The sequence below is a fragment of the Astyanax mexicanus genome, chromosome 8 (genome assembly GCF_023375975.1).
Source record: "Astyanax mexicanus isolate ESR-SI-001 chromosome 8, AstMex3_surface, whole genome shotgun sequence".
Classification (NCBI taxonomy): Eukaryota; Metazoa; Chordata; class Actinopteri; order Characiformes; family Acestrorhamphidae; genus Astyanax; species Astyanax mexicanus.
In genome coordinates this window covers 4,283,134-4,310,265 of record NC_064415.1, presented here as the reverse complement: position 1 = coordinate 4,310,265, position 27,132 = coordinate 4,283,134, and the positions used below count along the sequence as shown (strand labels likewise).

The 27,132-nt window shown below is 41.9% G+C and overlaps 1 protein-coding gene across 3 annotated transcripts in view; it reads right to left on the bottom strand.

Annotated features, from left to right (window-relative positions):
* The window catches only part of LOC103022329 (NLR family CARD domain-containing protein 3), a 97,882-nt gene that overhangs the window by 5,510 nt on the left and 65,240 nt on the right, over nt 1-27,132 (bottom strand). The window contains exons 1-7 of one of the 3 annotated variants that reach the window (XM_049481933.1): nt 8,657-8,747; nt 8,444-8,560; nt 8,030-8,146; nt 7,804-7,876; nt 6,105-6,303; nt 1,478-3,254; nt 537-710 (exon numbers count right to left, since the gene is read on the bottom strand). In XM_049481933.1, coding sequence (XP_049337890.1) covers nt 537-710; nt 1,478-3,254; nt 6,105-6,303; nt 7,804-7,876; nt 8,030-8,146; nt 8,444-8,560; nt 8,657-8,709 — 2,510 coding nt within the window. In that variant the 5' untranslated portion in view covers nt 8,710-8,747. Of the gene's footprint in view, nt 1-536; nt 711-1,477; nt 3,255-6,104; nt 6,304-7,803; nt 7,877-8,029; nt 8,147-8,443; nt 8,561-8,656; nt 8,748-27,132 lie in introns of those variants that run through there. The other 2 variants (XM_049481934.1, XM_049481932.1) reach the window with 2 other exon arrangements.

Genomic DNA, 27,132 nt, shown 5'->3' with positions numbered 1-27,132 from the left:
GGCTCGATCCACAGCGCTGGCTAACGCAAAGTTTGAGCGAACTTATTTAGTCAGATGTTTTTGTAATATATATTTTTTACAGACTGCAATCTTTTGATCTCCCTAAGCACACTACACCGAACAGACACAGGAAACACAAGGCAGACATCATGCACACATGAACGCATAGTTTAGAGCAAGTGTATCAACATCAAAAGAACTGTAGGCAGTCATGAATGCATGCCTGCAGTTCTTTTGATGTTGTTGTGTGGTCTTCTGTGACCGCTTGGATGAGTCGTCGCTGTGCTAATTAATTAAGATCTTAATTACTACCTTTCTCAATTGTTCCTGAAATTCTTTAGATATTGGCATGGTATCTAGCTTTTGAGTATCTTTTTTATCTACTTTGCTTTGTCCGGCAGGTCCTATTTATGTGATTTCTTAATTAAGAACAGGCATCGCAGTAATCAGGCCTGAGTGTCTGGGTAATACTGAAAACCTTCATTTGTTGTGCTGTAAGAGAGAGAGAGAGAGAGAGAGAGAGAAAGAGATCTTACTCCAGTGTCTCCAGTTTACAATGTGGATTCTTCAGCCCAGCAGAGAGGAGCTTTACTCCTGAATCTTGCACGTTATTATTATTCAGGTTCAGATCTCTCAGAGTTGAGGAGTTTGAGCTGAGAGCTGAGGCCAGAGATGCACAGCTTTTCTCTGAGAGATCACACCCAACCAGCCTGAGAGAGAAATGATAATCCATTAGAAACACTGACATGCTAAAACATCCAGTTCAGAACCAGCTGGTCTGTACTTCAGCCTGTGGCGTGTGTGGTGCGGAAGCCCTGTCCGCATGGCGCTGTTTGTCTACCGCCCAGCGAAACTCGCTTCTCATTTGTATAAAGTTGAAAATATCTCAACTTTTTGCTGCTCGCTTCACCTCGTTTGCGCCGCTACAGCTCCCAGAGTTCTCTGTGGCCACTCTCCATAGAAAACAGTGGGAGGCGGTGCATTGTGTCGCTGCCATGTGTGTTTTGCGGAGCCGTAAACACACAGAGCAATCACGTGTGGTGTAAGATCACCAAATGCTCTCCTTTGTCAATCCGATCTGTACAGACCCTTGTCACAGCTAGTCAATTGGGACGCAGCCAGGAAAAAACATATTTTTAAAGAGATAGGGAGCCCGAGAACTGGCGGAAAAACGAGAACAGGCGGAACCTAAAGACACGTCGAGCGCGAGAGAGAGACAGGGAAGGAATGTACACAAAATCGGGCCAGAAAGGCATTTTATTATTATAATATATTTTTTCATCATAGTTCAAACAATTAGAATTCAGTATGGTCCAGTTGGAGAAAATTTCGTCAGTCCAAGGTCTGGACCGTCGCCAATGTTAACTTGTGTTATGATTCAGTGCTATATCCTGTATGTGTGTGTGTATGTATATACATAGTGGAAGATTAGCAATAAATCAGTATGAAACAGTAAAACAGTAATTCAAATACTCACCACGCTCTTCTTGATGCTTTAACCACCGGCATCAACCGCAGAAGACATTCCTCTGACCCACCATAATTGTTTAGGTCAAACCTATCCAGCTGCTCTTTTGAATTCAGCATCACAAATGCCACAGCAGACCACAGAGAAGGAAAGAGCTTAACTCCTCTGAGACCCCTGAAACCTCCTCTGTTCAGGTATGTTTGGACTTCCTGCAATACAGAATGATCATTCAGTTCATTCAGACAGTGGAACAGACTGATAGTTGTCTCCGGAGCGGGATTCTCCCTGATCTTCTGCTTGATGTACTCCACTACTTCCTCTTTGCTGTGAGAGATGTTCTCTGTCTGGATCAGAAGGCCTCGTAAGAGAGTCTGATTGGACTCTAGTGAGAGACCCAAAAGGAACCGGAGGAAAAGGTCCAGGTGTCCGTTCTCACTCTGTAAGGCCTTGTTCACTGCACTCTTTAGGAAGTCAGACATTGTTCCTTTTTTAGAGAAACTAAATAATCCACTGTGTTTCTGTTGCAGCACATTTCTGTTGTTGGAGATGAAGGACAGAAATGCATATAAAGCAGCCAGAAACTCCTGAACACTCAGATGCACAAAGCTGAAAACCTTCCCCAGGTGCAGCCCAAACTCCTGTCTGAAGATCTGGGTGCACACTCCTGAGTACACGGACACTTCTCTGACATCAATGCCGCACTCTCTCAGGTCTTCCTCATAGAAGATCAGGTTTCCTTTCTCCAGCTGTTGGAAAGCCAGTTTTCCCAGAGCCAGAATAATCTTTTTAGACTGGTCAAGATCAACATCACTTTTTCTTTGATACTTCTGGCTGCGGTGTTTAATCTGAAAGATAAGAAAGTGTGTGAACATTTGAGTCAGAGTCTTGGGGATCTCTCCTCCCTCTGCTTCACCCAACATCCTCTCTAGAACAGTGGCTGAGATCCAGCAGAAGACTGGGATGTGGCACATGATGTAGAGGCTTCTGGAGGACTTCATGTGTGTAATGATTCTTTCAGCAAGGCTCTGATCTCTGATCCTTTTCCTAAAGTATTCCTCCTTCTGAGGGTCACTGAACCCTCGTACCTCTGTTACCTGGTCAATAAAGTCAGGAGGAATCTGATTGGCTGCTGCTGGTCGAGTAGTTATCCATAGGAGAGCAGAGGGAAGCAGGTTCCCCTGGATGAGGTTTGTCAGCAGAACATCCACTGAGGCCGACTGTGTTACATCAAATACTCTCTTATTGTTCTGGAAATTTAGAGGAAGTCGACATTCGTCCAGACCATCAAAGATGAACATGACTCTGTAGTGATGATAGTCTGTTGGTTTTATTTCTTTTGAATCTTTGAAAATTTGATGAAGAAGATCCACCAAACTGAGTGATTTAGTTTTCATCAGATTCAGCTCTCTAAAAGGAAGTGGAAATATGAAGAGAACATCCTGATTGGCTTTTCCTTCAGCCCAGTCCAGAATGAACTTCTGCACAGAGACTGTTTTTCCAATTCCAGCAACTCCTTTAGTCAGCACAGTTCTGATGGACGGGTCTTTAAAGAGGTCGTTACATTTGATGGGTGTCTCCTGTGTTTCTGGTCTCCTGGATGCTGCTTCAATCTGTCTGACCTCATGTTCATTATTGACCTCTCCACTCCCTCCCTCTGTGATGTACAGCTCTGTGTAGATCTCATTCAGAAGGGTTGAGGTTCCAGGATTTGATATTCCTTCATTGATTTTCAGAAATTTTTCCTTCAGAGTAGACTTCAGGCTTTGGTGACATGATGGAGCCAGTTCTAATAAAAAGAGAAAATGTGATTGTTACATTTATAAATATATTTATATATGTTTTAGCACTGCATATCAACTATCAACACCATGATGTCAACATGGAGGAGTGAAAGATGCACGTTCTGAAATCTGATCTCTGGAGAATAAACTACACTACCTCTGAATTCAGCAGACAACTCAGCGTGAGTTCAGAAATTGCTGTGTGTTCGTTTTCACAAAGGCATGGTTAACAAATTCCATTCCGGACACCGCCAGTCAGCTATCGTCAGATCCAGGCCATTTTATCTTCTGAGGGAACTGAACACTGTGTACATCATAGCAGTGTATGTAGCATCTAGCGCTATTGCCAATGCTAACGCTGATCTGAACAAGCTGTACAGTGACCTCACGAAACTCCAGAACTCACAACCAGACAAACTGTTTACTATTGCTGGAGCTTTTAGACCTCTAATTAGATGTACCAAATCAGAACAGAAGCAAGTTGACAACCTTGCCTCCAAAGGCTATCTCTGCTCTTCAGCATTGTTTTGAGCACACTGACTGGGACATGTTAAGAGAAACTGCTACATCTGATGACTCCATCAACCTGGAGGAGTACACAGAATCAGTGACTGGCTACATAAGCAAGTCCATTGATGAGCTTAATGTCTTCTAAACCATCACAGCATACCCGATCCAGAAGCTGTGAATGCCTGCAGAGGTGCGTTTGCTGCTAAGAACCCGGGACAAGGTCTTTGATCAGGGGACAAGGCAGGCCACAGAACAGCCAGAGCTCTCCCGAGGGATTAGAGACCTACACAAAGAAGGTCCACAACAACTTCCAGGACTTCCGGCACATGTGGCAGGGCATTTAGGCTATCACCAACTACAAGACATCTTCACCTGCTGAGGTGGTCATAGTGATAGTGATGCCTCTTTTCCAGATGCGCTGAACACCTCCTACACAGGGTCGAAGCACAGAACTGCACGACACCAAGGATAATCAGGTACTCTGCCTGTCCTCAGCTGATGTGCGGAGAACTCTACACAGAGTAAACCCACGAAAAGCCCCAGGAGCAGACAGCATACCTGGGAGAGTGCTCAGAGTATGTGCAGAACTGCTCTTCATTCACACTTTTCCATGCTATATAACAAAACTTACACTCTGGATTTCTTGATATCTATTGTATTTATTTGTATTCTATTTTACTTTATTTTGTCTTATATTTATCTTATTTTGACAATTGCTCTTTTGGGCATAATTGGACTGTGAGAATACAATTTTGTTCCACCACATGTAAAGTCTCCGTGAATTCTTAAACAGCTTACAAATAATCTCACAGAGATTTTTTACATTTCTGTAAGCACTGCTGTCGTGCCAACATGCGTCAAGACCACCACCATCGTTCATGTGCAAAGATGTGCCAGATGTGACAACTGTTGCATTGCCTTTACTCCCATCATCATGAAGTGCTTTGAGAGGCTTGTCATGAGCTCCCCTCCTCACTGAACACACTGCAGTTTGTGTATCCAAACCGATCAACAGATGATGCCTTCACAATTGCACTTCCCCTGGCTCTCACCCACCTGGATAATAAAAACTTTTATATTTGAAAGCTGTTCATCGATTTCAGTTTAGCATCCAACACCATCATCCCTCAGTATTTGATCGGAAAACTGAGCTTGCTAGGCCTGAACTCTTCCCTCCGCAACTGGGTCTTGGATTTCCTGACTGAGAGACCACAATCAGTCAGGATTGGAAACAACACCTCCAGCACCACCATACTGAGCACTGGTGCCCCCCAGGGCTGTGTGCTCAGTCCACTGCTGTTCACTCTGCTGACTCATGACTGTACTGCAAACTACAGCTCAAACCACATCAAGTTCGCTGATGACACAACTGTAGTTGGCCTCATCAGCAAGAACGACGAGTCAGCATACAGAGAGGAGGTGCAGTGGCTGACGGACTGGTGCAGAACCAACAACCTATCTCTAAACCTGGATAAAACCAAAGAGATGGTTGTTGACTTCTAGAGAGCACCATGTGTCCACCACCCACTGAACATCAACGGCTCTGCTGTGGAAATTGTGAAGAACAGCAAGTTCCTCTGTGTTCACATTGCAGAGAACCTCACCTGGTCCCTCAACACCAGCTCCATTACCCAGCAGCGCCTCTACTTCCTGCGGAAACTGAGGAAAGCACATCTTCCACCTCCTATCCTCACCATGTTTTACAGAGGGACTGTAGAAAGCATCCTGAGCACCTGCATTACCGTCTGGTTTGGGAACTGCAACACCTCAGAGCGCAAAACCCTACAGCCCCCTCCCAGAATGATGAGCACTAAAGGATTGCCTAGGGTAACTTTTAAAGCTGCGTGTTTATTATTTTGAGGGCACAACAAATTTACACTGTTACTCAAGCTGTACCACTGACTAATTTACATTGTACCAAAATGTCATATCTTCAGTGTTGTCTCAAGAAAAGGTCTACTAAAATATTTACAAAAAAGTGAAGTGTACGTGTTTGAAACATGTAAGTCCTGTTTACATGATTGTACATCATTACATGTAGAAGCTGCTAGATGGAATTTCAGTAAGCTTGTTCTTCTGTAAAGAAACTTGTAAAGAACTCTTATGGGGCAGTGAATTACATATTTTACACTTTTCTCAAACTGAAATATCAGGAGGTTTAATATAAAAACAGCTTGTAAAACTGTTACTATTTTGGCAAATCTACAAAAAACTAAATAAAACATGTTTCAGTTGTTTCAGAAATAAAATAATCAAAATAATGATTAAATATTTGAACAATTTCCTGATTTAATGTTTTTATACTTTTTTTTTTTGCCCAACCCTATATGACCCTGATCTCTTACTGGTCTGCAGTGTGTTAGCGAGGTCTGTCTGGTTCATGTTCTTCAGGACGTGCAGTGTGATCTTCAGCGCTCCCTCTCTGACAGCACTCTCATCCTCCTCCTCTCTCCCAGAGCATGCTGGGTAATCCCGTCTCTTCAGGATCTTCTCAAACTTCTTCAGCTGCTTCTTTACCAGAGAGATCACTTTGTGCTCCATCTCCTGATTAAACACATGGTTTAAAACCGGGCCATGTTAGTCAGCACTGAGACTTTTTTATCATATTGGACAGAAAATAATGATAATTATAACCAATTATTATGTGATGATATTTACCAATCACTTGAACTTAAACTGATAAATTGGAATTATTCCAGAGAAACATATTTATGACACTATTTGACTTTACTTACATATTAATTAAGTTTATTAAATAATTAAAGTTGTTTAATTGTGCTACATGAAGGAGCTGTAATCACTACCTTTTACCACATGTTAAATTAAACATCACTCTGTAGAATAAAAATGCCCGAATGAATAAAAAAGTTTATTTCTGTTATAAAATAACAAAGAGAACAATCAAGTGGTGTGAAAATTTTTCAGAAGCTATCCTAATACTGGGATACCTAATAATGGGATTAAATACAGTTGTGTGAAAAAAAATAGCACACCCCATGAAAACCTGTCATTCTGAACATTCTTTAAACATAAGCACATCTGAGCTTTAGTTAAACAGTATTGAGAGATGGAGCTTACATAAATAAATATTCTAAACTCAACTAAAGAAAACATTTTTAAATATACGCTATAAGATAATGTGACAAAAAAGTTAGGACACTCCCACATTTACAACAACTTAAAATGTATAAAATTAAAATGAGGTGCAGCGCATCAGATTAGACTACAGTTAGAGAGGATGTTGGAAAATCTGTCTTATTTAAATCTGAAATATTAGTTTAGTTTGATTTGATCTTGGTGAAGTGAGTGAATGACCATAGCCAGATCCAAAAAGCTCTCAGATGAATTTATAAAAAAACATCTAAAAACTATTAAAAATATAATTCAAAAGTGAAGAACATTTAAATCAGCTGCCAGCATGGCCAGGGCAGATCGTCTTAGCAATTACAGCCCAAGAGCAGACCACAATATGCATAAAGAAGCCTACAACTATCCTCTGCAATCTCTGCATCATTGATGCACTATAAATACTTCCCTATATCAGAGGGTGCAATGACCCAAAACAGTAAATCCACCAAGAAATGGCTCAAAAGAATGATGTGGAGAGTTCTGTAATAGGAGAAACAACTCCCAGATCTTAATTTTATTGTGGGAAGAGTTAATAATAGCTAAAAGAATTATGCACAAATGAGTGAGTAAAACTCATTTGAGAGATTATAGCTTATAGGAAATTTCTAACTAAGGTCATTTCAGCCAAATGAGGAAGTAGGACAATAAGGGCATAGGATGTCCTAACTATTCCTATCATAAAATAAAAATCTTTGTCCATTACAATTTATGTGTAAATTTATTTTTTATTTCTATTTGTTTAGGTAAATAAGCTCCATCTTTCAATACTGTTCAAATGTCTTTATATTTAAACATGTATAAAAAGACATGAACTGTTGTATTTTTTCACAGGACTGTAGCTCTAAGACTAGTTATAGTTTTTTTTAAATAACTAGACTAGTAATAGTTACAACACACGCACACACAAACACACACCTTAAATATGACCTCTATATTTCTTCTGCTGATGTCTGATGTCTCCTGTTGGACTCTGTTGGTAAATGCAACACTGTGGAATATTATGGACAATGTCACCTCTTAGACAAAAAAACATTACAATCTAACCAAACACTTGTGTCATGACTTTTTTAAAGTGCTTATATAGGTGATAGTATTCTTTTTAACAGTGACCTACAGAAAAGTGTTACCAAACTATCTTTACCTCAGTTCAGGAGAACAGTCCTCCTTTCTGAAGTTTAATGGAATGTTCATTGACCAGTCACTCTTCATGGACACACAGCTGGGTTCAGGAGAGTCTGCTCTCCCTCTTTGAATTTCACTAAAACATACACATTATGAACAAAATCATAAATACAGTTAATTTAATTATATTTATATAATTGTGATTAAACTGTATAAATAAAAGGATTCTCTCCTTCATTAAGGTAACGTCTGGGACGGACAGTAGTTAAGTACTGATCGCCTAAATATAAAATTATGAAACACTTAAAAAATGAAAAGCAATTTGTAGTTTATTTTAAATCTGTCAGACCCTTTAATTCCTTTAACCATTCACTCTTTCAGATCACCAAACAGCATATTTCAATCTGTTTCTACAGAGTCACATCATTCTTACCTGAGATCAGTAGATCTGTTATCCTCTCTGAAGTGTATTAATCTGTGCATTGACCGATCACTCTTCATGGACACACAGCTGGGTTCAGGTGAGTCAGATCTCTTACCCTGAAAGAGTCTAAAACACAACCAGTATCAGACATCATCTACAACCTCTCTAGCATGATGGTGTGAGAACTCACTCACTTTACAACCAATCACATTATTCTCTCACCTCTCAGCTTCCTGTGTGTCCTGTTCCCCAGAGACACTCATTTTGGAGCTCATCTTCCTCCTTAAGATTACACCGAATATTGTTACACACAAACACAAAGAGTAATCTAGTTTACTGACTTTCCTGAGATATTTCTGAAACATAGTTGTCTAAGAGTTTGGTTTATCCAAAAGTCTTCCATCATCAAAGTAAATTTATTAAAGATTAAGATTACCTTTCAGGACGTTTTCTCAGAAAGTTGTTTTTGATCCTCTCTCCAACGACCCCACTGAAGATTACTTTCTCTTTAAACCAGATGAACTGCTTTAGTTCTACAGCAGTATGTGCTGAAAGGTACTTTTGAAAAGGGAGGAGCTATGTGCCCTCCATCCAGTCACCGCACTCTCTTATTACCTTACTGAAGAAGTGTTAGTAGGAGTGTCAGGGATTTACAGTGTGCCCTCATGAAAAAAACTCGAAACACAGCTTTGTTGAGTGTCTCTGACGGTTGATGTTTAATGTAAATAATAGTCACTCATATAGAGATCATATCAGTAAACTCTATATTCTGCTCTGAGCTCTAAATTGTGTGTTCTTCAGTTGTGTTTTCTCTGCTTCAGTTGTGTTTCACTCCTGATTTAGCACTATTGAAGAATTTGATGCTGAGCTGATGAGTGTGTGTATAAAGTGTGTTAGATCAGAAACACACTGAGGTCTTCCAGCTCAGAATTTGGACTCTGTGCTGTATAGTGTTGTGTCGCTCAGCACTTCAGGGCCTTTAATAGCAGGAGCCCTGCTGTTCACTATTAAATACTCTGTGCTGCACTTAAGATTTAAACCCCAACATTACTGATAACAACATGAAAACATGAAGGTTTTAGTCTACATTAGTCTGAGTGACCACCTGTCCTATTAACATCACCCATTTTAAACATCATGCTAACACACTTAACACAGCATTTTAATTTTAAATCTCCTCCAGTAAGGAACTTTATGGATGCAGCTCAGAAAGAAAAACACAATTTAATTACACCACTTTCTTTAGATGGGCAAATCTGGTATAGACATACCCAAGAAGACTTGAAGCTGTAATAAGTATTGATATAGGGGGGCTAAATAATTTTGCATGTCACACTTTTTTGAATTTTTATTTTATTAAAATTTTGAAAACCATGAATTATTTAGGTTACACTTCACACGTATGTGCTACTTTCTGCCGGTCTATCACTTAAAATCTCAAACAAATACATTTAGGTTTGTGGTTTTACGGTGAGCAAATGTGAAACTTTTCAAGGGATATTATTACTTTTGTAAGCCACTGTAATATAAGGCAAGAGCATCATTCCTAATGAATAATATCTTAATTATAACAAAATTATATATTCATAAATGTCCCTTTGCCAAACCCTGCACTTGAAATTGAACGTATTTCTATAAAAGAAAATGTATGGGGAATGTAAATAAGAGCTACCTCTCTCTTTCTCTCTTTGCGACTCTTAACTGTACAAGGGTTCATCTTTCTCCTACATTTAATCTAACTGCAGTTCTGTTCTCCCTTCCAACATGTTGAACCAACTCAAACCCAAATGCTGCATTAAACTCGTATCAGCCCCCAATACTCCTGAGCTCAGCCAGCAGAATGAAGCAGCGCTTGAGCGGCGCTTCCAGTGACTGGAGCTCAGCTAAAGCTCCCCAACCACAAGCTAACAAGCTAATAGCTCAGCTAAAGCTCCCCAACCACAAGCTAACAAGCTAATAGCTCAGCTAAAGCTCCCCAACCACAAGCTAACAAGCTACTAGCTCAGCTAAAGCTCCCCAACCACAAGCTAACAAGCTACTAGCTCACCTAAAGCTCCCCAACCACAAGCTAACAAGCTACTAGCTCAGCTAAAGCTCCCCAACCACAAGCTAACAAGCTACTAGCTCAGCTAAAGCTCCCCAACCACAAGCTAACAAGCTACTAGCTCAGCTAAAGCTCCCCAACCACAAGCTAACAAGCTAATAGCTCAGCTAAAGCTCCCCAACCACAAGCTAACAAGCTACTATCTAAGCTAAAGCTCCCCAACCACAAGCTAACAAGCTACTAGTTAAGCTAAAGCTCCCCAACCACAAGCTAACAAGCTACTAGCTCGGCTAAAGCTCCCCAACCACAAGCTAACAAGCTACTAGCTCGGCTAAAGCTCCCCAACCACAAGCTAACAAGCTACTAGCTCGGCTAAAGCTCCTCAACCACAAGCTAACAAGCTACTAGCTGAGCTAAAGCTCCCAACCACAAGCTAACAAGCTACTAGCTCAGCTAAAGCTCCCCAACCACAAGCTAACAAGCTACTAGCTCAGCTAAAGCCCCCCAACCACAAGCTAACAAGCTACTAGCTAAGCTAAAGCTCCCCAAACACAAGCTAACAAGCTACTTGTTTGGCTAAAGCTCCCCAACCACAAGCTAACAAGCTACTAGCTCAGCTAAAGCTCCCCAACCACAAGCTACTAGCTAAGCTAAAGCTCCCCAACCACAAGCTAACAAGCTACTAGCTCAGCTAAAGCTCCCCAACCACAAGCTAACAGGCTACTAGCTCAGCTAAAGTTCCCCAAACACAAGCTAACAGGCTACTAGCTCAGCTAAAGCTCCCCAACCACAAGCTAACAAGCTACTAGCTAAGCTAAAGCTCCCCAACCACAAGCTAACAAGCTACTAGCTCAGCTAAAGCTCCCCATCCACAAGCTAACAAGCTACTAGCTCAGCTAAAGCTCCCCAACCACAAGCTAACAAGCTACTAGCTAAGCTAAAGCTCCCCAAACACAAGCTAACAAGCTACTAGCTCAGCTAAAGCTCCCCAGCCAAAAGCTAACAAGCTACTAGCTCAGATAAAGCTCCCCAACCACAAGCTAACAAGCTACTAGCTAAGCTAAAGCTCCCCAACCACAAGCTAACAAGCTACTAGCTCAGATAAAGCCCCCCAACCACAAGCTAACAAGCTACTAGCTCAGCTAAAGCTCCCCGACCACAAGCTAACAAGCTACTAGCTCAGCTAAAGCTCCCCAACCACAAGCTAACAAGCTACTAGCTCAGCTAAAGCTCCCCAACCACAAGCTAACAAGCTACTAGCTAAGCTAAAGCTCCCCAACCACAAGCTAACAAGCTACTAGCTCAGCTAAAGCTCCCCAGCCAAAAGCTAACAAGCTACTAGCTCAGATAAAGCTCCCCAACCACAAGCTAACAAGCTACTAGCTAAGCTAAAGCTCCCCAACCACAAGCTAACAAGCTACTAGCTCAGATAAAGCCCCCCAACCACAAGCTAACAAGCTACTAGCTCAGCTAAAGCTCCCCAACCACAAGCTAACAAGCTACTAGCTCAGCTAAAGCTCCCCAACCACAAGCTAACAAGCTACTAGCTCAGCTAAAGCTCCCCAAACACAAGCTAACAAGCTACTAGCTCAGCTAAAGCTCCCCAACCACAAGCTAACAAGCTACTAGCTCAGCTAAAGCTCCCCAACCACAAGCTAACAAGCTACTAGCTCAGCTAAAGCTCCCCAACCACAAGCGAACAAGCTACTAGCTCAGCTAAAGCTCCCAACCACAAGCTAACAAGCTACTAGCTCAGCTAAAGCTCCCCAACCACAAGCTAACAAGCTACTAGCTCAGATAAAGCTCCCCAACCACAAGCTAACAAGCTACTAGCTCAGCTAAAACTCCCCGACCACAAGCTAACAAGCTACTAGCTCAGCTAAAGCTCCCCAACCACAAGCTAACAAGCTACTAGCTAAGCTAAAGCTCCCCAAACACAAACTAACAAGCTACTAGCTCAGCTAAAACTCCCCGAACACAAGCTAACAAGCTACTAGCTCAGCTAAAGCTCCCCAACCACAAGCTAACAAGCTACTAGCTAAGCTAAAGCTCCCCAAACACAAACTAACAAGCTACTAGCTCAGCTAAAGCTCCCCAACCACAAGCTAACAAGCTACTAGCTCAGCTAAAGCTCCCCAACCACAAGCTAACAAGCTACTAGCTCAGCTAAAGCTCCCAAAACACAAGCTAACAAGCTACTAGCTCAGCTAAAGCTCCCCAACCACAAGCTAACAAGCTACTAGCTCAGCTAAAGCTCCCCAACCACAAGCTAACAAGCTACTAGCTCAGCTAAAGCTCCCCAACCACAAGCTAACAAGCTACTAGCTAAGCTAAAGCTCCCCAACCACAAGCTAACAAGCTACTAGCTCAGCTAAAGCTCCCCAGCCAAAAGCTAACAAGCTACTAGCTCAGATAAAGCTCCCCAACCACAAGCTAACAAGCTACTAGCTAAGCTAAAGCTCCCAAACCACAAGCTAACAAGCTACTAGCTCAGATGAAGCCCCCAACCACAAGCTAACAAGCTACTAGCTCAGCTAAAGCTCCCCAACCACAAGCTAACAAGCTACTAGCTCAGCTAAAGCTCCCCAACCACAAGCTAACAAGCTACTAGCTCAGCTAAAGCTCCCCAAACACAAGCTAACAAGCTACTAGCTCAGCTAAAGCTCCCCAACCACAAGCTAACAAGCTACTAGCTCAGCTAAAGCTCCCCAAACACAAGCTAACAAGCTACTAGCTAAGCTAAAGCTCCACAACCACAAGCTAACAAGCTACTAGCTCAGCTAAAGCTCCCCAGCCAAAAGCTAACAAGCTACTAGCTCAGATAAAGCTCCCCAACCACAAGCTAACAAGCTACTAGCTAAGCTAAAGCTCCCCAACCACAAGCTAACAAGCTACTAGCTCAGATAAAGCCCCCGAACCACAAGCTAACAAGCTACTAGCTCAGCTAAAGCTCCCCAAACACAAGCTAACAAGCTACTAGCTCAGCTAAAGCTCCCCAACCACAAGCTAACAAGCTACTAGCTCAGCTAAAGCTCCCCAACCACAAGCTAACAAGCTACTAGCTAAGCTAAAGCTCCCAAACCACAAGCTAACAAGCTACTAGCTCAGCTAAAGCTCCCGAGCCAAAAGCTAACAAGCTACTAGCTCAGATAAAGCTCCCCAATCACAAGCTAACAAGCTACTAGCTAAGCTAAAGCTCCCCAACCACAAGCTAACAAGCTACTAGCTCAGATAAAGCCCCCCAACCACAAGCTAACAAGCTACTAGCTCAGCTAAAGCTCCCAACCACAAGCTAACAAGCTACTAGCTCAGCTAAAGCTCCCCAACCACAAGCTAACAAGCTACTAGCTCAGCTAAAACTCCCCGACCACAAGCTAACAAGCTACTAGCTCAGCTAAAGCTCCCCAACCACAAGCTAACAAGCTACTAGCTAAGCTAAAGCTCCCCAAACACAAACTAACAAGCTACTAGCTCAGCTAAAACTCCCCGACCACAAGCTAACAAGCTACTAGCTCAGCTAAAGCTCCCCAACCACAAGCTAACAAGCTACTAGCTAAGCTAAAGCTCCCCAAACACAAACTAACAAGCTACTAGCTCAGCTAAAGCTCCCCAACCACAAGCTAACAAGCTACTAGCTCAGCTAAAGCTCCCCAACCACAAGCTAACAAGCTACTAGCTCAGCTAAAGCTCCCCAAACACAAGCTAACAAGCTACTAGCTCAGCTAAAGCTCCCCAACCACAAGCTAACAAGCTACTAGCTCAGCTAAAGCTCCCCAACCACAAGCTAACAAGCTACTAGCTCAGCTAAAGCTCCCCAACCACAAGCTAACAAGCTACTAGCTAAGCTAAAGCTCCCCAACCACAAGCTAACAAGCTACTAGCTCAGCTAAAGCTCCCCAGCCAAAAGCTAACAAGCTACTAGCTCAGATAAAGCTCCCCAACCACAAGCTAACAAGCTACTAGCTAAGCTAAAGCTCCCCAACCACAAGCTAACAAGCTACTAGCTCAGATGAAGCCCCCCAACCACAAGCTAACAAGCTACTAGCTCAGCTAAAGCTCCCCAACCACAAGCTAACAAGCTACTAGCTCAGCTAAAGCTCCCCAAACACAAGCTAACAAGCTACTAGCTCAGCTAAAGCTCCCCAACCACAAGCTAACAAGCTACTAGCTCAGCTAAAGCTGCCCAAACACAAGCTAACAAGCTACTAGCTAAGCTAAAGCTCCCCAACCACAAGCTAACAAGCTACTAGCTCAGCTAAAGCTCCCCAGCCAAAAGCTAACAAGCTACTAGCTCAGATAAAGCTCCCCAACCACAAGCTAACAAGCTACTAGCTAAGCTAAAGCTCCCCAACCACAAGCTAACAAGCTACTAGCTCAGATAAAGCCCCCCAACCACAAGCTAACAAGCTACTAGCTCAGCTTAAGCTCCCCAAACACAAGCTAACAAGCTACTAGCTCAGCTAAAGCTCCCCAACCACAAGCTAACAAGCTACTAGCTCAGCTAAAGCTCCCCAACCACAAGCTAACAAGTTACTAGCTAAGCTAAAGCTCCCCAACCACAAGCTAACAAGCTACTAGCTCAGCTAAAGCTCCCCAGCCAAAAGCTAACAAGCTACTAGCTCAGATAAAGCTCCCCAACCACAAGCTAACAAGCTACTAGCTCAGCTAAAGCTCCCCAACCACAAGCTAACAAGCTACTAGCTCAGCTAAAGCTCCCCAACCACAAGCTAACAAGCTACTAGCTCAGCTAAAGCTCCCCAACCACAAGCGAACAAGCTACTAGCTCAGCTAAAGCTCCCAACCACAAGCTAACAAGCTACTAGCTCAGCTAAAGCTCCCCAACCACAAGCTAACAAGCTACTAGCTCAGATAAAGCTCCCCAACCACAAGCTAACAAGCTACTAGCTCAGCTAAAACTCCCCGACCACAAGCTAACAAGCTACTAGCTCAGCTAAAGCTCCCCAACCACAAGCTACTAGCTAAGCTAAAGCTCCCCAAACACAAACTAACAAGCTACTAGCTCAGCTAAAGCTCCCCAACCACAAGCTAACAAGCTACTAGCTCAGCTAAAGTTCCCCAAACACAAGCTAACAGGCTACTAGCTCAGCTAAAGCTCCCCAACCACAAGCTAACAAGCTACTAGCTAAGCTAAAGCTCCCCAACCACAAGCTAACAAGCTACTAGCTCAGCTAAAGCTCCCCATCCACAAGCTAACAAGCTACTAGCTCAGCTAAAGCTCCCCAACCACAAGCTAACAAGCTACTAGCTAAGCTAAAGCTCCCCAACCACAAGCTAACAAGCTACTAGCTCAGCTAAAGCTCCCCAGCCAATAGCTAACAAGCTACTAGCTCAGATAAAGCTCCCCAACCACAAGCTAACAAGCTACTAGCTAAGCTAAAGCTCCCCAACCACAAGCTAACAAGCTACTAGCTCAGATAAAGCCCCCCAACCACAAGCTAACAAGCTACTAGCTCAGCTAAAACTCCCCGACCACAAGCTAACAAGCTACTAGCTCAGCTAAAGCTCCCCAACCACAAGCTAACAAGCTACTAGCTCAGCTAAAGCTCCCCAACCACAAGCTAACAAGCTACTAGCTAAGCTAAAGCTCCCCAACCACAAGCTAACAAGCTACTAGCTCAGCTAAAGCTCCCCAGCCAAAAGCTAACAAGCTACTAGCTCAGATAAAGCTCCCCAACCACAAGCTAACAAGCTACTAGCTAAGCTAAAGCTCCCCAACCACAAGCTAACAAGCTACTAGCTCAGATAAAGCCCCCCAACCACAAGCTAACAAGCTACTAGCTCAGCTAAAGCTCCCCAACCACAAGCTAACAAGCTACTAGCTCAGCTAAAGCTCCCCAACCACAAGCTAACAAGCTACTAGCTCAGCTAAAGCTCCCCAAACACAAGCTAACAAGCTACTAGCTCAGCTAAAGCTCCCCAACCACAAGCTAACAAGCTACTAGCTCAGCTAAAGCTCCCCAACCACAAGCTAACAAGCTACTAGCTCAGCTAAAGCTCCCCAACCACAAGCGAACAAGCTACTAGCTCAGCTAAAGCTCCCAACCACAAGCTAACAAGCTACTAGCTCAGCTAAAGCTCCCCAACCACAAGCTAACAAGCTACTAGCTCAGATAAAGCTCCCCAACCACAAGCTAACAAGCTACTAGCTCAGCTAAAACTCCCCGACCACAAGCTAACAAGCTACTAGCTCAGCTAAAGCTCCCCAACCACAAGCTAACAAGCTACTAGCTAAGCTAAAGCTCCCCAAACACAAACTAACAAGCTACTAGCTCAGCTAAAACTCCCCGACCACAAGCTAACAAGCTACTAGCTCAGCTAAAGCTCCCCAACCACAAGCTAACAAGCTACTAGCTAAGCTAAAGCTCCCCAAACACAAACTAACAAGCTACTAGCTCAGCTAAAGCTCCCCAACCACAAGCTAACAAGCTACTAGCTCAGCTAAAGCTCCCCAACCACAAGCTAACAAGCTACTAGCTCAGCTAAAGCTCCCCAAACACAAGCTAACAAGCTACTAGCTCAGCTAAAGCTCCCCAACCACAAGCTAACAAGCTACTAGCTCAGCTAAAGCTCCCCAACCACAAGCTAACAAGCTACTAGCTCAGCTAAAGCTCCCCAACCACAAGCTAACAAGCTACTAGCTAAGCTAAAGCTCCCCAACCACAAGCTAACAAGCTACTAGCTCAGCTAAAGCTCCCCAGCCAAAAGCTAACAAGCTACTAGCTCAGATAAAGCTCCCCAACCACAAGCTAACAAGCTACTAGCTAAGCTAAAGCTCCCCAACCACAAGCTAACAAGCTACTAGCTCAGATGAAGCCCCCCAACCACAAGCTAACAAGCTACTAGCTCAGCTAAAGCTCCCCAACCACAAGCTAACAAGCTACTAGCTCAGCTAAAGCTCCCCAACCACAAGCTAACAAGCTACTAGCTCAGCTAAAGCTCCCCAAACACAAGCTAACAAGCTACTAGCTCAGCTAAAGCTCCCCAACCACAAGCTAACAAGCTACTAGCTCAGCTAAAGCTCCCCGACCACAAGCTAACAAGCTACTAGCTAAGCTAAAGCTCCCCAACCACAAGCTAACAAGCTACTAGCTCAGCTAAAGCTCCCCAGCCAAAAGCTAACAAGCTACTAGCTCAGCTAAAGCTCCCCAACCACAATCTAACAAGCTACTAGCTAAGCTAAAGCTCCCCAACCACAAGCTAACAAGCTACTAGCTCAGATAAAGCCCCCCAACCACAAGCTAACAAGCTACTAGCTCAGCTAAAGCTCCCCAAACACAAGCTAACAAGCTACTAGCTCAGCTAAAGCTCCCCAACCACAAGCTAACAAGCTACTAGCTCAGCTAAAGCTCCCCAACCACAAGCTAACAAGCTACTAGCTAAGCTAAAGCTCCCCAACCACAAGCTGACAAGCTACTAGCTCAGCTAAAGCTCCCCAGCCAAAAGCTAACAAGCTACTAGCTCAGATAAAGCTCCCCAACCACAAGCTAACAAGCTACTAGCTAAGCTAAAGCTCCCCAACCACAAGCTAACAAGCTACTAGCTCAGATAAAGCCCCCCAACCACAAGCTAACAAGCTACTAGCTCAGCTAAAGCTCCCCAACCACAAGCTAACAAGCTACTAGCTCAGCTAAAGCTCCCCAACCACAAGCTAACAAGCTACTAGCTCAGCTAAAGCTCCCCAAACACAAGCTAACAAGCTACTAGCTCAGCTAAAGCTCCCCAACCACAAGCTAACAAGCTACTAGCTCAGCTAAAGCTCCCCAACCACAAGCTAACAAGCTACTAGCTCAGCTAAAGCTCCCCAACCACAAGCGAACAAGCTACTAGCTCAGCTAAAGCTCCCAACCACAAGCTAACAAGCTACTAGCTCAGCTAAAGCTCCCCAACCACAAGCTAACAAGCTACTAGCTCAGATAAAGCTCCCCAACCACAAGCTAACAAGCTACTAGCTCAGCTAAAACTCCCCGACCACAAGCTAACAAGCTACTAGCTCAGCTAAAGCTCCCCAACCACAAGCTACTAGCTAAGCTAAAGCTCCCCAAACACAAACTAACAAGCTACTAGCTCAGCTAAAGCTCCCCAACCACAAGCTAACAAGCTACTAGCTCAGCTAAAGCTCCCCAACCACAAGCTAACAAGCTACTAGCTCAGCTAAAGCTCCCCAACCACAAGCTAACAAGCTACTAGCTCAGCTAAAGCTCCCCAACCTTAAGCTAACAAGCTACTAGCTCAGATAAAGCTCCCCAACCACAAGCTAACAAGCTACTAGCTCAGCTAAAACTCCCCGACCACAAGCTAACAAGCTACTAGCTCAGCCAAAGCTCCCCAACCACAAGCTAACAAGCTACTAGCTCAGCTAAAGCTCTCCAACCACAAGCTAACAAGCTACTAGCTTAGCTAAAGCTCCCCAACCACAAGCTAACAAGCTACTAGCTAAGCTAAAGCCCTGAAGCTCCAGAGCTAACATCAGGTACTCCACCTGCCGGACTGAGACACAGATACAGCTAAAATCAAGTTCCCCATCTCAGGAGAAACAGACAATCAGCTTGCTCTTTTTGCAGCTCGCGGAGGAGTCAGTGTGTTGGTGAGGGGGGAGCCCCTCCCTTGCTGTGAGATTTAGCAGCGGGATCGGGCTGCAGCAGCTGATTTTAAAACAGATCTGGATATACGGAGATTTTTCTAAAAGAAAGGTAACGGTAGGATAACCACGTAAACTGTGATGATATGTTTCTGATAGCTGGTTAAAAATACACGTCTCTGAATCAGCACACAGATTAAACCCTGTGATTAATAAACTGTAGCTGTGTCAGTGAGTTAGCTTAACTTTGTAATTAGCTAGATAGGGAGTTAAGGTTAAAGAAAAAATAAACTATATATGTAATGTTCAACTTGCCCTGATGTACCTGATCAGCTAATCACTATTACATTTTCAAACTGTGTTTACTAATTTAGGATTACAGGACTTACTGTGAGCTATAATGAACGAAAATTAATTTAGCTAACTAGTTATCTAGAAGCCAGATGTAGGGGATAGACAGAATTTAGTACAACACTGGGTAATGTTGGTAGTTTAAAGCAGTTTCTTAACCCTGTTCACTGCCCTTAAAACTGTGTTTTCCATCAGATCCAACTGATCAGCTCATAAACAATCATTTATTGAGTTTACCTGTTAGAATCTATTAGCCCCCTATGGAGCCTAAATTAATCATTATGTATATCCAGTAGTGTATTAGACACATCATACCACCACTTACTTTATTAAGAGCCTTTAAAGCAGAGGAAGCTCTAGAATATGCAGAACAGTGGGAGTATGCAATAGAATATGTAAGAACAGGGTTAAGAAACACTGATCTAACCTGACTTCTGTTCATTTGTAGTTCACAGTAAGAACACATGTCCTGACGTTTATATTAACTTCTGCCAAAAATCTCTATGAAACGTAGTTACAGTTGTGGTCAAAAGTTTACATACACTTGTAAAAAAACATAATGTTATGGCTGTCTTGAGTTTTCAATAAGTTCTACAACTCTTATTTTTCTGTGATAGAGTGATCGGAACACATACATGTTTGTCACAAAAAACAGTCATAAAATTTGGTTCTTTCATAAATTTATTATGGGTCTGCTGAAAATGTCACCAAATCTGCTGGGTCAAAAATATACATTCAGCAACAAAATTTGTCAATTTTGGTGATGTAGCGAGTTGTGTCAATCAAATTAGCTTCATGTCATGGCCTCTTCACTTCTTGTAAGTGATTCTGATTGACTACAGCTGTTGACTTCTCATGAGCCCATTTACATAGGGCTCATTTGACCCAGTGATTAGACTCAGCTACAAAAGCTACAATGGGAAAGTCAAAGGAACTCAGTGTGGATCTGAAAAAGCGAATTATTGACTTGAACAAGTCAGGGAAGTCACTTGGAGCCATTTCAAAGCAGCTACAGGTCCCAAGAGCAACTGTGCAGACAATTATACGCAAGTATAAAGTGCATGGAACAGTTGTGTCACTGCCACGATCAGGAAGAAAACGCAAGCTATCACATGCTGCCGAGAGGAGATTGGTCAGGATGGTCAAGAGTCAACCAAGAATCACCAAGAAGCAGGTCTGCAAGGATTTGGAAGCTGATGGAACACAGGTGTCAGTCTCGACAGTCAAGCGTGTTTTACATCGCCATGGACTGAGAGGCTGCCGTGCAAGAAAGAAGCCCTTGCTCCAGAAAAGGCACCTTAAGACTCGGCTGAAGTTTGCTGCTGATCACATGGACAAAGATAAAACCTTCTGGAGGAAAGTTCTCTGGTCAGACGAAACAAAAATTGAGCTGTTTGGCCACAACACCCAGCAATATGTTTGGAGGAGAAAAGGTGAGGCCTTTAATCCCAGGAACACCATGCCTACTGTCAAGCATGGTGGTGGTAGTATTATGCTCTGGGGATGTTTTGCTGCCAGTGGAACTGGTTCTTTGCAGAAAGTAAATGGGATAATGAAGAAGGAGGATTACCTCCAAATTCTGCAGGAAAACTTAAAACCATCAGCCCGAAGGTTGGGTCTTGGGCGCAGTTGGGTGTTCCAACAAGACAATGACCCAAAACACACATCAAAAGTGGTAAAGGAATGGCTAAACCAGGCTAGAATTAAGGTTTTAGAATGGCCTTCCCAAAGTCCTGACTTAAACCCCATTGAGAACATGTGGACAGTGCTAAAGAAACGGGTTCATGCAAGAAAACCATCACATTTAGCTGAACTGCACCAATTCTGTCAAGAAGAGTGGTCAAACATTCGACCTGAAGCTTGCCAGGAGCTTGTGGATGGCTACCAAAAGCGCCTAGTTGCCGTGAAAATGGCCAAGGGACATGTAACCAAATACTAATGTTGCTGTATGTATATTTTTGACCCAGCAGATTTGGTGACATTTTCAGCAGACCCATAATAAATTTATGAAAGAACCAAATTTTATGACTGTTTTTTGTGACAAACATGTATGTGTTCCGATCACTCTATCACAGAAAAATAATAGTTGTAGAACTTATTGAAAACTCAAGACAGCCATAACATTATGTTTTTTTACAAGTGTATGTAAACTTTTGACCACAACTGTACATTCTCTCATTAAAAAGAAGAGCTCTCAGTAGAAAAAAAAATAAAAGCGCAGGACCCAAAGTTTTTTTTTAAAAGAGTGGAGAAAATGTAAATATACAACAGAATTGACATACAATACATAATAATAATAATAATAATAATAATAATAATAATAATAACCAAATCTGTTATATTATTTTAAATATTAGGTGATAACTGTAGATAATCAGTTTTTGTGATATTTATATAATTCAGACATTGCATGCATACATTTTTTTTAACACCAGTAAATGTAATGTGGAGTAACATGTTTAGGTTGTAAAGTCACCTTTTCTTGGATGTAACTAATAATAAACAAAATACAGAAAAAAATATATATAAAATAAAAAAAATAATTCCACAAATGTTGTTCTAGGAAACTATAGTGTGGGCTTTGGTTCATATTCGCAAATGTGTCCCCCCAATATCAAGCCCGCTCCTACGCCCTTGAACAGAATTGACATGCCAATAATAATAATATTAATAATAATAATAATAATAATAATAATAATAATAATAGTAATAACCAAATCTGTTATATTATTTTAAATATTAGGTGATAACTGATCATTTTTATCATATGTATATAATTCAGACATTGCATGCATAATTTCTTCTAACAAGAGTAACTGTAACATGGACTAACATGTTTAGGTTGTAAAATCACCTTATAATAATAATAATAATTTACTTTTAATTAAAAGTAATTTCCACAAATGTTGTTCTAGGAAACTCTAGGGTGGGCTTGGGTTCATATTGGCAAATGTGTCAACCCCCCCCCCCCCCCCCCCCCCATATCAAGCCCGCTCCTACGCCCTTGGAGAACACACTCACTTTACACCCAATCACATTATTCTCTCACCTTTCAGCTTCCTGTGTGTCCTGTCCTGAGTAATCAAGTCCATGTACTGACTCTCTCTTTAAGGTGTGTAAAGTCCAGTTGTGTCTCATGGTTAATAATAATGTTCTTCTCTCTGAGTCTAAAACGCTTTTTATATGCAGACAGTAAATTTTAGTAGTTAAAGCTTCAGTATTTACCTCTGTGTCTTTTATCCAGACGTTCTTCTCCTTCTTCTCTCATCTAAACAGACGCTGCTGAAGATTTACTTTCACTCTAAACCGGTTTAAAATGGATTAGAACCTCACCTGAGAAGGAAATACAGGTAAATAATTTTACAGGTTAAAGAGAGAGGAGTGATGTGTTTCCTGACCAATCACAGCACTCTCTCCACCTACCTGTCCGAACAGGTGAGCCTCTACCAGTCCCCCAGTCTTTCTAAAGGGCTTCACCGGGAGTGAGCTGCTGAGGCACGAGAGAACCTTTTGAAGAAAACTGTTCATTGACTTCCATTCATTTTGGTGTGTCTTTAAACCAGTAATAAAAGTGTTTCCCAGCTGTTTTATATAATGACACGACCCATGATCTCTTCTACAGTTAAAGGACTTTCTGTCTTTTGATCCACAAGCTTAATAATCAAGAATCATTTCTTTCTGTCTTAGAAATTAAAGTTTTAAACAACAGTGTTAAAAGTAAGGTGATAAACCTGCAGCCCATAACACTGATCTGTAATGTTTACAGAAGAAGCTCCTTATAATCCAGAATCACAGAGCTGATTCACCCAGTGCTGATCAGAACCGTCTGACAGGCTTGTGTCAATAAAACAATGCCTGTTTTTAATTATGTAAAAATTAATAATACTTTTTAGAAACTTTTTTTTTTCTAAATTCATACATATGATTGTTGTGTTTTGAAAGATGCCATCAGTTTCCGTGCAGTTATTTTTTATTTATAACAAGAATATTTATTTATTAGCATAATGATTAATAATGAACATTCGTTAATAAGAAAATAATACTTTTTTGGAAGGGGGAGAATTTTATTATTTGTATTATTATTATTATGGTTGTTATTATTATTATTATTATTGTTATTATTATTATTATTATTATTATTATTATTTTATTTATTTTTTGTTGCTGCACAATCTCTTACTTTAACCGTCCCACGAGAAGCCTCACCTCTCTCTCCAGTGGATCTACTTTACCTAGCAAGCAGCACATTCTCAGTGAAAGCTTGACTCTCTGTCTCTGTTTTTGAGGTAATTTTAGCTGATTTAGCGATGTGTCTTATATAAACCAGCCTTCTATATGGTTTTAGTTTATCCAAAATGTCTTCAATCCTGAAGTAAGTTTAATTTTTTAAAGATTTAGATTACCTTTTAGGACGTTTTATTATAAAATTGTTTTTGATTCTGTCTCCAACGATGCCACTGAAGATATTACTTTCACATTAAACCAGATGAACTGGTTCAGTTCCACAACAGCATGTGCTGAAAGGCTCGTTACAGATTGAAATGGGAGGAGCTATGTGTTGTCTGACTCACAGCACTCTCTTACTGCATGACTGAAGAAGTTTTAGTAGGAATGTCAGAAATGTGCTGTATACCCTCATTAAAAACTGAAAACACAGCTTTGTTGAGGATGTATCAGATGTGAATCATATCTGTAAAACTCTATATATTCAGCTGTAAACTCCTCACATCTCCCACTGAAAGTACAAAAGTGTGTGTTCTTCATTGGAGTGTTTCCTCTGTTCTAACACTCCTGGTTTAGCACTAATGAAGAATTTGATACTGAGCTGATGAGTAGAATAAGGTGTGTTAGAGCAGGATAACACAGGTGTTCCAGCTCAGGATTTGGACTCTGTGCTATATGCTATATAGTGGTGTGTCCTTCTGCTTCTACATTAGTCTCGGTAACCACCTGTCCTGTGTACATTATTCATTTCAAACATCACGGGAATAAACTGAACACAGCATTTGTTTAAGTGGAGCAGTTGAAGTAGAGAGTAAAATCCGCCTTCAGAAAATAAAGAAAACTGCTAAATGGAGAAACATGAAGAAGACTTTATGAAAAAGCCTATAAACCTCAAGGAGCCTAAAGGTTCAGAATGAAACAAAATCTCATTCAGTGAGGAAGTTTACGGATGCAGCTCAGAAATAAAACAAATAATTTTTACTACCTCCTTATTTTTGTTTTCTTCATTAGCCCTATCCGGACAGGATTTGTTTCTCAGGGGGTCCTGGGGTAATTTTCTCTTTTATGGGCGGTTCTTTGTGATTTGATTCCCCTTCTGGAACGACCATGTATGTGTATTTCCTCAGACGTCCTCTGAGAAAATTACAGGCTGAATTATCTACTGTTTTTCTCTGACCTCCGTGGTCCTCCGGTAATTTTAGTCCCGTCCGAACGCATATCTCTGAGTTTCGCCATCTCACATTTAATAAAATAGCTATTTGTCCACTGCCGTGCACCGTGATTACACTTTGGCCGCATGTTTCCACAGAGATCCACATAAACACAACATGTTTTTCACAGACGTCTCCTTGTGAAACTAATTCGGTCCAGATAGGACTTGTTGTTTATTTTTTATATTATTCATTTTATATTCATACTATTCCATATTATATTTCATCCTATTTCAATGCTTATTGCTTCATTAACATAGACTATTGATGTTCAAAAGTGAAAAAAAAACAGTATATCTTTATATGATGTGTGAAATAATGTTGAACAGCAAATACTGTTCAACATTATTTGCAATACGATGTTGAGTTTGTGATCGTACCTATCTCTAATATCTCAATGAATAAGTTAAAGTCACACAGATTTATAATAAATGAAATAAATGTGTTCTTGTCAGAAAATCAGCATTTAAAAAACTCTAATCCCCCTCAGGTATGAATGCTTTTGACTGCAATACAAGCATCAAAATATCTTATAAAACACTGTTTAAAAGAAAGTATATGGATGGAATTACATATACAGGAAGGTTTTCTGTATAAATATTGTAAATCAGTTCATTCTTTAACTACTAATGATCAGAAACCGCCGCTAAGAACTAAGAACTGCCTCCCTCTCTCTCTTTGTGGCTCTGAACTGCACTGTTAGTTTATCTTTCTCCTACATTTACTCTAACTGCAGTTCTGTTCTCTCTTCCAACATGTAGAACCAACTCAAACCTAAATTCTGCATTAAACTCGTATCAGCCCCCAATGCTCCTGAGCTCAGCCAGCAGAATGAAGCAGCGCTCGAGCGGCGCTTCCAGCGGCTGGAGCTCAGCTAAAGCTCCCCAACCACAAGCTAACAAGCTACTAGCTAAGCTAAAGCTCCCCAACCACAAGCTAACAAGCTACTAGCTAAGCTAAAGCTTCCCAACCACAAGCTAACAAGCTACTAGCTAAGCTAAAGCTCCCCAACCACAAGCTAACAAGCTACTAGCTCAGCTAAAGCTCCCCAACCACAAGCTAACAAGCTACTAGCTCAGCTTAAACTCCCCAACCACAAGCTAACAAGCTACTAGCTCAGCTAAAGCTCCCCAACCACAAGCTAACAAGCTACTAGCTCAGCTAAAGCTCCCCAACCACAAGCTAACAAGCTACTAGCTCAGCTAAAGCTCCCCAACCACAAGCTAACAAGCTACTAGCTCAGCTTAAACTCCCCAACCACAAGCTAACAAGCTACTAGCTCAGCTAAAGCTCCCCAACCACAAGCTAACAAGCTACTAGCTCAGCTAAAGCTCCCCAACCACAAGCTAACAAGCTACTAGCTCAGCTAAAGCTCCACAACCACAAGCTAACAAGCTACTAGCTCAGCTTAAGCTCCCCAAACACAAGCTAACAAGCTACTAGCTCAGCTTAAGCTCCCCAACCACAAGCTAACAAGCTACTAGCTCAGCTAAAGCTCCCCAACCACAAGCTAACAAGCTACTAGCTCAGCTAAAGCTCCACAACCACAAGCTAACAAGCTACTAGCTCAGCTTAAGCTCCCCAACCACAAGCTAACAAGCTACTAGCTCAGCTAAAGCTCCCCAACCACAAGCTAACAAGCTACTAGCTCAGCTAAAGCTCCCCAACCACAAGCTAACAAGCTACAAAAAATAAATAAAATAAATAAAAAGTGTGAATAACAAGCTACTAGCTAAGCTAAAGCTCCACAACCACACGCTAACAAGCTACTAGCTCAGCTTAAGCTCCCCAACCACAAGCTAACAAGCTACTAGCTCAGCTAAAGCTCCCCAACCACAAGCTACTAGCTCAGCTAAAGCTCCCCAACCACAAGCTAACAAGCTACTAGCTAAGCTAAAGCTTCTGTGATTTAATGCCACTCAAATCATGAGTTAAGGGACATATATAAAACTAAATAAAAAAATAATAAAAAGTGTGAATAACAAGCTACTAGCTAAGCTAAAGCTCCCCAACCACAAGCTAACAAGCTACTAGCTCAGCTTAAGCTCCCCAACCACAAGCTAACAAGCTACTAGCTCAGCTAAAGCTCCCCAACCACAAGCTAACAAGCTACTAGCTAAGCTAAAGCTCCCCAACCACAAGCTAACAAGCTATTAGCTCATCTAAAGCCCTGAAGCTCCAGAGCTAACATCAGGTACTCCATCTGCCGGACTGAGCCACAGATACAGCTAAAATATACTGTATGAGTGTAGAACTCCAGAGGAACTAA